This window comes from Zea mays, chromosome 5, assembly GCF_902167145.1.
Source record: "Zea mays cultivar B73 chromosome 5, Zm-B73-REFERENCE-NAM-5.0, whole genome shotgun sequence".
Classification (NCBI taxonomy): Eukaryota; Viridiplantae; Streptophyta; class Magnoliopsida; order Poales; family Poaceae; genus Zea; species Zea mays.
The window spans coordinates 219411460-219421661 of NC_050100.1; the positions used below are offsets into that span (position 1 = coordinate 219411460).

At 47.9% G+C, this 10202-nt stretch overlaps 1 protein-coding gene across 1 annotated transcript; it reads right to left on the bottom strand.

The window, feature by feature from the left end:
* Positions 1-7463: 7463 nt before the first annotated feature.
* Positions 7464-8487, bottom strand: LOC541837 (glutathione transferase24). Its single transcript, NM_001111518.2, has 2 exons — positions 8065-8487; positions 7464-7976 (listed from the first exon to the last, which is right to left on the bottom strand). Exons 1-2 carry the CDS (start codon positions 8401-8403, stop codon positions 7599-7601), a joined length of 717 nt encoding a protein of 238 aa, NP_001104988.1. The 5' UTR covers positions 8404-8487; the 3' UTR covers positions 7464-7598.
* Positions 8488-10202: the final 1715 nt, after the last annotated feature.

Genomic DNA, 10202 nt, shown 5'->3' on the forward strand with positions numbered 1-10202 from the left:
TATTGTCTCTTATGTCAAAAGTTGGCCTCTTGTGGGGAGAAGTGTTGATTATGGAAAAAAGGGGGAGTTTTTGGAATCCTTGATCAAATTTCTTTGGAAAACCTCTCTTTATGTCTCTACAAGTGGTTTTGACTTAGAGATAGGAATTTGAGTTTGATTTGCAAAAACAAACCAAGTGGTGGCATAGAGTGATCCATATATGTCAAATTTGAATCAAAATAATTTGAGTTCTTATTTGAAGTGATTTTGTACTTGTTCTACTTGCATTATGTTGTGTTGGCATAAATCACCAAAAAGGGGGAGATTGAAAGGGAAATGTGCCCTTGGGCCATTTCTAAGTATTTTGGTGATTTAGTGTCCAACACAAGTGCCTAAGTGTAAAATGGTGGACAAAGTACAAATCAAGGATAAAGGTATGTTTCTCAGACTTAGTACATTGTTTTATGGACTAATCTATTGTGTCTAAGTGCTGGAAACAGGAAAAATCCAATTGGAATTGTCTTGGCTCGAGCAGCCAAGACTCTGCTCAGTCTGGGAGCACCGGACTGTCCGGTGGTGCACCGGACAGTGTCCGGTGCGCCAGGCTAGTACGAGCGAAGTGGCCGCTCTCGGGAATTCACCGGCGACGTACGGCTATAATTCACCGGACTGTCCGGTGTGCACCGGACTGTCCGGTGAGCCAACGGTCGGCCGGGCCAACGGTCGGCCGCGCGATCTGCGCGGGACACGTGGCCGAGCCAACGGCTAGAAGGGGGCACCGGACTGTCCGGTGTGCACCGGACATGTCCGGTGCGCCAACGGCTCTCTGGCGGCCAACGGTCGGCTGCGCCAGTTAAGGAAAGAAATCGGGCACCGGACAGTGTCCGGTGTGCACCGGACTGTCTGGTGCGCCACTCGACCGAAGGCAAGAATTGCCTTCCCAGTTTGCTCTCAACGGCTCCTAGCTGCCTTGTGGCTATAAAAGGGACCCCTAGGCGCATGGAGGAGCACACCAAGCATCCTTAGAGCACATTTGATCACTCACACATCATTCTTGCGCACTTGTTCGACATTCTAGTGATTTGAGCTCCGTTCTAGTGTGCTAGTCTTTTTGAGCTCAAGTCTGGGTCTTGTGTGTGCGTATTTGCTGTGATCTTTGTGTCTTGTGTGAGTTGCTCATCCCTCCCTTACTCCGTGATTCTTTGTGAACATCAAAAGTGTAAGGGCGAGAGGCTCCAAGTTGTGGAGATTCCTCGCGAACGGGATAAGAAAAGAAAGGCAAAACACCGTGGTATTCAAGTTGATCATTGGATCACTTGAGAGGAGTTGAGTGCAACTCTCGTCCGTTGGGACGCCACAACGTGGAGTAGGCAAGTTTTGTACTTGGCCGAACCACGGGATAAACCACTACGTCATCTCTGTGTTGAACTCTTTGTGGTTATCGTATTGTGCAAGATCTTCTCTCTAGCCACTTGGTGATTATTGTGCTAACACTTAACCAAGTTTTGTGGCTTAAGTTTTAAGTTTTACAGGATCACCTATTCACCCCCCCTCTAGGTGCTCTCAGTAGGGAGAAGAGAACTCATGCTTGATGCCCTCCTCCTCAAGGAAGCCTTCTATTTGTGAGTTCTTGAACTCCGTCCCGTTGTCGCTTCTAATTTTCTTGATCCTTAAGCCGAACTCATTTTGAGCCCGTCTCAAGAATCCCTTTAAGGTTTCTTGGGTATGAGATTTTTCCTGCAAAAAGAACACCCAAGTGAAGCGAGAATAATCATCCACAATAACTAGACAGTACTTAATCCCGCCGATGCTTATGTAAGCGATCGGGCCGAATAGGTCCATGTGTAGGAGCTCCAGTGGCCTGTCACTAGTCATGATGTTCTTGTGTGGATGATGAGTGCCAACTTGCTTCCCAGCTTGGCATGCGCTACAAATCCTGTCTTTCTCAAAATGAACATTTGTTAGTACTAAAATGTGTTCTCCCTTTAGAAGCTTATGAAGATTCTTCATTCCAACATGGGCTAGTCGGCGGTGCCAGAGCCAACCCAAGTTAGTCTTAGCAATTAAGCAAGTGTCGAGTTCAGCTTTATCAAAATCTACCAAGTATAGCTGACCCTCTAACACTCCCTTAAATGCTATTGAATCATCACTTCTCCTAAAGACAGTGACACCTACATCAGTAAATAGACAATTGTAGCCCATTTGACATAATTGGGATACGGAAAGCAAATTGTAATCTAAAGAATCTACAAGAAAAACATTTGAAATAGTATGGTCAGGTGATGTAGCAATTTTACCCAATCCTTTGACCAAACCTTGATTTCCATCCCCGAATGTGATAGCTCGTTGGGGATCTTGGTTTTTCTCATATGAGGAGAACATCTTCTTCTCCCCTGTCATGTGGTTTGTGCACCCGCTGTCGAGTATCCAACTTGAGCCCCCGGATGCATAAACCTACAAAACAATTTTAGTTCTTGACTTTAGGTACCCAAACGGTTTTGGGTCCTTTGGCATTAGAAACAAGAACTTTGGGTACCCAAACACAAGTCTTGGAGCCCTTGTGTTTGCCCCCAACAAACTTGGCAAATACCTTGCTGGATTTGTTAGTAAGCACATATGATGCATCAAAAGTTTTGAATGAAATAGCATGATCATTTGATGCACTAGGAGTTTTCTTTCTAGGCAACTTAGCATGGGTTGGTTGCCTAGAGCTAGATGTCTCACCCTTATACATAAAAGCATGATTAGAGCCAGAGTGAGACTTCCTAGAATGAGTTCTCCTAATTTTGCTCTCGGGATAACCGGCAGGGTACAAAATGTAACCCTCGTTATCCTGAGGCATGGGAGCCTTGCCCTTAACAAAGTTAGACAAGTTTTTAGGAGGGGCATTAAGTTTGACATTGTCTCCCCTTTGGAAGCCAATGCCATCCTTGATGCCAGGGCGTCTCCCATTATAGAGCATACTTCTAGCAAATTTAAACTTTTCATTTTCTAAGTTATGCTCGGCAATTTTAGCATCTAATAATGCTATATGATCATTTTGTTGTTTAATTAAAGTCATGTGATCATGAATAGCATTGATATCAACATCTCTACATCTAGTACAAATAGAAGTGTGCTCAACGGTAGATGTAGAGGATTTGCAAGATTTTAATTCTACAACCTTAGCATGCAACATATCATTCTTAGTTCTAAGGTCGGAAATAATAGTATTGCAAACATCAAAATCTTTAGCCTTAGCAATCAAATTTTCATTTTCTACTCTAAGGCTAGCAAGAGAATCATTCAATTCCTTAATCTTAGCAAGCAAATCATCATTATCATTTCTAAGATTGGGAATTGAAGCATCACAAACATGAGAATCAACCTTAGCAATTAATCTAGTATTTTCATTTCTAAGGTTGTCTATAGTCTCATGGCAAGTGCTTAGCTCACTAGACAATTTTTCGCATTTTTCTACTTCTAGAGCATAAGCATTTTAACCTTAACATGCTTCTTATTTTCTTTAATAAGGAAGTCCTCTTGGGTGTCCAAGAGATCATCCTTTTCATGAATGGCACTAATCAATTCATTAAGTTTCTCTTTTTGTTGCATGTTGAGGTTGGCAAAAAGAGATCGCAAGTTATCTTCCTCATCACTAACATTTTCATCACTAGAGGATTCATATCTAGTGGAGGATTTAGATTTAACCTTCTTCTTTTTGCCGTCCTTTGCCATGAGGCACTTGTGGCCGACGTTGGGGAAGAGAAGTCCCTTGGTGACAGCGATGTTGGCGGCGTCCTCGTCGTCGGAGGAGTCGCTAGAGCTTTCGTCGGAGTCCCACTCCCGACAAACATGGGCATCGCCGCCCTTCTTCTTGTAGTACCTCTTCTTCTCCTTTCTTCTCCCTTTCTTGTCGTCGCCCCTGTCACTATCACTTGATAATGGACATTTAGCTATAAAGTGACCGGGCTTACCACACTTGTAGCAAACCTTCTTGGAGCGGGACTTGTAGTCTTTCCCCCTCCTTTGTTTGAGGATTTGGCGGAAGCTCTTGATGATGAGCGCCATCTCCTCATTGTCGAGCTTGGAGGCGTCAATTGGTTGTTGACTTGGTGTAGACTCCTCCTTCTTTTCCTCCGTCGCCTTGAATGCGACGGGTTGAGCTTCGGATGTGGAGGGATCATCAAGCTCGTTGATCTTCCTCGAGCCTTCGATCATGCACTCAAAACTCACAAAATTCCCGATTACTTCCTCGGGGGTCATTAGTGTATATCTTGGGTTGCCACGAATTAATTGTACTTGAGTGGGGTTAAGAAAAATAAGAGATCTTAGAATAACCTTAACCATTTCGTGGTCATCCCATTTCTTGCTCCCGAGGTTGCGCACTTGATTCACCAAGGTCTTGAGCCGGTTGTACATGTTTTGTGGCTCTTCCCCTTTGCGAAGCCGGAACCGACCGAGCTCCCCCTCGATTGTTTCCCGTTTGGTGATCTTTGTGAGCTCATCTCCTTCGTGTGCGGTTTTGAGCACATCCCAAACCTCCTTGGCGCTCTTCAACCCTTGTACTTTGTTATACTCCTCTCTACTTAGAGAGGCGAGGAGTATTGTTGTTGCTTGAGAGTTGAAGTGCTCGATTTGGGCCACTTCGTCCGTATCGTAGTCTTCATCCCCTACGGATGGTACCTGTGCTCCAAACTCAACAACATTCCATATACTTTTGTGGAGTGAGGTTAGATGAAATTTCATTAAATCACTCCACCTAGCATAATCTTCGCCATCAAAAGTTGGCGGTTTGCCTAATGGAACGGAAAGTAATGGAGTATGTCTAGATGTACGAGAATAGTGTAAGGGGATCTTACTAAACTTCTTGCGCTCTTGGCACTTAGAAGTTACGGACGGCGCATCAGAGTCGGAGGTTGATGTTGATGAAGTGTCGGTCTCGTAGTAGACCACCTTCCTCATCCTCTTATGCTTGTCGCCTTTCCGATGCGACTTGTGAGAAGAAGATTTTTCCTTCTTCTCTTTGTGGTGTGAGGAAGAAGATCTTTTCTCCTTCCGTTTGGAGGAGTCCTTCTTCTTCTCCTTCCTCTTGGTGCGGGACTCTTCCGATGAAGTGCTCCCTTGGCTCGTAGTGGGCTTGTCGCCGGTCTCCATCTCCCTCTTGGTGTGATCTCCCGACATCACTTTGAGCGGTTAGGCTCTAATGAAGTACCGGGCTCTGATACCAATTGAAAGTCGCCTAGAGGGGGGGTGAATAGGGCGAAACTGAAATTCTCAAAAATAATCACAACTACAAGCCGGGTTAGCGTTAGAAATATAATAGAGTCCGCGAGAGAGGGTGCAAAACAAATCGCAAGCGAATAATGAAGTGAGACACGTGGATTTGTTTTACCGAGGTTCGGTTTTCTCAAACCTACTCCCCGTTGAGGAGGCCACAAAAGGCCGGGTCTTTTTCAACCCTTTCCCTCTCTCAAACGGTCCCTCGGACCGAGTGAGCTTCTCTTCTCAAATCAACCCGGGAATAAAACTTCCCCGCAAGGACCACCACACAATTGGTGTCTCTTGCCTTGGTTACAAATGAGTTTATGATCACAAGAACAAATGAGAAAGAAAGAAGCAATCCAAGCGCAAGAGCTCAAAAGAACACGGCAAATCTCTCTCGCTAATCACTAAAGCCTTGTGTGGAATTGGAGAGGATTTGATCACTTGAGTGTGTCTAGAATTGAATGTCTAGCTCTTGTAAGTGGTTGAGAAGTGGAAAACTTGGATCACTTGAATGTGGGGTGGTTGGGGGTATTTATAGCCCCAACCACCAAACTAGCCGTTTGGTGGAGGCTGTCTGTTCGATGGTGCACCAGACAGTCCGGTGTGCACCGGACAGTCCGGTGCGACAGCCACGTCACCAAAGTCGTTGGGTTCCGACCGTTGGAGCTCTGACTTCTGGGCCCGCCTGGATGTCCAGTGACGCACCGGACACGTACTGTAGACTGTCTGGTGCGCCAGCATGGGCGTGCCTGACCTCTGCGCTCGCTGCGCGCGCATTTAATGCGTCGCAGGTAGCCGTTGGCGCCGAAATAGCCGTTACCCCGCTGTTACACCGGACAGTCCGGTGTACACCGGACAGTCCGGTGAATTATAGCGGAGCAGCCCAAATGAATTCCCGAGGCTGGCGAGTTCAGGAGGCCGCTCTTCCTTGGAGCACCGGACATGTCCGGTGTACACCGGACAGTCCGGTGAATTATAGCGGAGTTGCCTCTGGAATTTCCCGAAGGTAAAGAGTTTGAAGTCGGTCTTCCCTGGTGCACCGGACATGTCCGGTGGTGCACCGGACAGTCCGGTGCACCAGTCCAGGGTGCCTTCGGTTGGCCCTTGCTCCTTTGTTTGAACCCAATACTTGGTCCTTTTATTGGCTAAGTGTGAACCTTTGGCACCTGTATAACTTGTACACTAGAGCAAACTAGTTAGTCCAATTATTTGTGTTGGACAATTCAACCACCAAAATTATTAGGAACTAGGTGTAAGCCTAATTCCCTTTCAGTATTTATACAAGAACCATCACTTGCGGTTGGTTTAAAGAAGCGCCAGTGAAAATACATTTGCATTGATGGTTTTCTTATGTGAACTGCTAATAGAAACACATTTGCACTGTTTGTTGTCTTAAGAAAATCACCAATGATGAATTGAGAAGATTGTGATATTTGTGTTGTGAATTTGGTCAATGTGACAACTATTGTGGTTGAATCTATGCATTGTGCTATTGTGATGATTGTGATAAATATTGTGATATTTGTGTTGTGAAAGTTTCACCCTGTAGTTGATTATTTTTGAAGGGCGTGGTTGTCGAAAACAGACCAAATTAAAATCGGCGCCCCTTGGCCTCCGAAATTTAACCATAATTATCGTGGCTTGACGGTGTGTCGCCGGAATTAAATTGGCTATTTTTTACGGTTGCACAATGGTCGCCAAAAATTAGATATTTTTGATAGCTTGTTAATGGCTGCAGAAAATTAATATCTATTTGTATTCTACGATTTGTGGCAGAGCTAACCTAAAAAATTGACACTTTGTCGGCAGTAACTTAATTTTGGTAGCAAAATATCTATTTTCGGTGGTGGCTGGCTATAAAAAAATGAGCCGCAAATGTTTGCGTAAAAGGCCAACTATGCATGGGATAGGTTTGCCTTGCCACCTAGAGTGATGACTTGCGTCAGTGCTTCTTCCTGGTGAGTCAGACCGTCTGTTTGGTTACACGAGTGCATACAAAATAAATTATTTTAACGTTATTTACCTGTATTTGCAGGTGCGATAGAAATGTCCTTATCCGACCAGTCAGCCTCACGCCAGGTCGGCAGCATGGGTGTGTGGCCAGCAAACCAATCAGGCGGAGAGAAACTCGATGGAGGCTGTCTGAAGATCGTAAGCGAGTTAGGAACCATTCGAGCAGCGGCTGGGACTGGGACGCGAGTCCAGCAAATCACCAGAGGCCGGCTCGCATGGAGATGGGATCAACATGAGCAGCTGAGCTTGCATGTCTTATTAGATGTATATAACACGATGAAATACGTACATAACGATCCACACATTATTCGACTACAAGAGAACGTACAGAGTTCAACAACCAGCGTCATTTTTAGCGATCAATGTCGCTCCACCTCTGCCCTGACCCACGACTTGTACCTCTCCTTGCTGGCGGTGAAGAAGGCGACGAGCTCGTCCCTGTCCGGCAGCGACCGGCTCACGACCTCATCGGAGACGTACTCCTTGGCCCAGCGGCGCAGAGCGGGGTACTCGCCGTCCGCCGCTATCAGGTGCACTCCGGCCACTTCCTCCAGCACGCCTAGCCAGTGAGCCAGCGTGCAGGCGGCGAGGTCGACGAAGCCGAGCGCGTCGCCGGCGAAGAACCTCTTCCCCTGGAGTTGCGCGTCCAGCACCCCCAGGCTCTCCTTCGTCTCCCTGACGAACCGCGCCTGCGCCTCGCCGTCCGTCCACATCGACAGCCACATCGGCTTCAAGCACTGTGCATGCATGGTGTCGTATATGAATGTGCGTGAGGACACGGAGAAATTATTCACATGACGCATATACACACGACATTGCACGTACCTTGTTGTCGATGAAGTCAGCCCAGAAGCGGGCGGTGGCGCGGTCGTAGGGGTCGGCCGGGAGGATCCCCGGCGCCGCGCCATGGTGGAAGGTCTCGTCGACGTACTCGACGATGACGAGGGACTCGCAGACAGCGCGGTCACCGTGGAGGAGGACAGGGACCGACTGGTGGACTGGGTTGTGCGTGAGCAGCAGCTCGCTCTTGTTGGCTAGGTCCTCCACGACCAGCTCGTACGGCACCCCCTTGAGAGCGAGCGCCACCTCCACGCGGTGGGCGAACGGGCTGCCGAACGCCGTGATCAGCTTCACGGGCGGCGCTGCTGACTGCGGCGATGACATCCTGACGATGACCAGCTTCTCGATCGATCGCCGTAGGCTTTTGTTTCTTTTTGGTGTGGCGGAGCGGAACTCAACTCCTCAACTGACTTGGATGCTGCTAGCTGGCCGTGTATATTTATAGCCGCCCCCGCCCCCGCCCCCAAGTAATGGAAGACGTACTTACACGATTGGAGACTGCGCATGGTCGGTCAAAGATGGCGAGTTGCCTCCGATCGTCTCCAAGGAAAGGATCTGTTGATTCTTCTATGTTCACACAATCACACCGCTGCTGACTGTCTCTGTCTGTCTGAATGAAGTAGGGAACGACGAAAGCATGTTGGATTCATGTAGGATCAAAATACCCCCTCCAATATTTATGTAAATTTTAGCTCTCTAAATCATAAATTTAGTAAGTTGCTAAATAACTTTAGGAGTTAAAAATTGTGAGTTCTCCGATAACTCTCTAAATATAGATTGTAGTTTGATTTTGAATCTATCCACACATAAAAAAAATAGATGAGCCTATTTCTGTCGGTGTTTTGGACCCGTGGGTCTTCAACCAACTATTGAAAGAACGCCATGTGTCCTAGACCTAGATGGTGATACGAGATGACACAAGCGATTTATCCTGGTTCGGCCTACGAAGGATCCTACTTCCAGCAGAGAGGGTGAGGCTTATATTACTAGCACCAAAGTGCTCGCAGTAGGAGTTACAAGCACAGCGGGAGAGGGGAGGACCCCAAGTCTCTGGCAGTGATTGAGTCAAGTGTCAATATTGAGTGGAGGGGAAGACTTGTGAAGTATTTGTCTGTTGTCTCCCCCCTTGTGGAGCCATGGACTGTCCTATTTATAGGCCCAGGGAGAGCTGTCTTGTAGACGGGGGCCGACTACATGCTGTGTAGGGGTGTCTTCATGTCCTGTAGACAGTATGTCCTGATACTTTGTTGTTGACTTGTGCTTGCTTGTTTTCCGCTGAGAGCCGAGGCCGAGGCCGAGGGATCGATCACGTATCCGAGCCCCTCCTAGCGTGGGGTTGCCCATACCGTAGTGGTTGACACAGTGCCTGCCATGGGAAAAAAAACTCTTACGGGATGCGTCACTCCACTATTTTTGATGACATTGGGAAGTCCTCTGTCAAAGATATCGAGGGAAGAGCCGAACTCGGGCGAGGCGGAGGTCCGTCCAAGGTTGCGACCGAGCCTTGTCTTGAGACTTGATGACGCGTGCCACAGTCGACTAAGTGACCCTCCACGAGATTCGAGGGAGAGCCAGTACCGAGGCCTGGTTCGGGCGAGGTGGAGCTTGCGCTCGAGGTTGAGTTGAGCGTCGAGCGAGGCAGAACTCGCGCCCGAGGTCTTGGTCCGCATCCCGTCATATTACGTGGCCTGTCAGGAGCTGTCAGGCGGCGTGCGCACACGTAATGATGTAGATGAATCTTTGACAAGGCTGCGGTCCTGTTGAAAGATTCACCTGCAGCCCGGTGTAGGGTAGGTGCGCGCATTAAATGCGGTTGTCTCCCAACGGCCTTCGAGCAAGCTTTGTCTTTACCTGCCCTGGGCAAGCTCAGATGAGGTGGACATGACCGCCCTGAGATGAGGGAGCCTCGGGCGAGACGAAGATTCTCTCGAGCATCTGTCCTGACCAAGACAGACCTCGGGCGAGGCGGGATGTGGAGTTTTGAGAAGACCCCTGAGGTGGACCTCGTGCGAGGCGATGTCTTGGTAAGACCCTAGAGGGGGAACCTCGAGCGAGGCAGAATTTTGGTTCCTTGTCCTCGGAGGACGTACCTTGACAGGGTCCTTAGGATTTTAAGCGCGTTT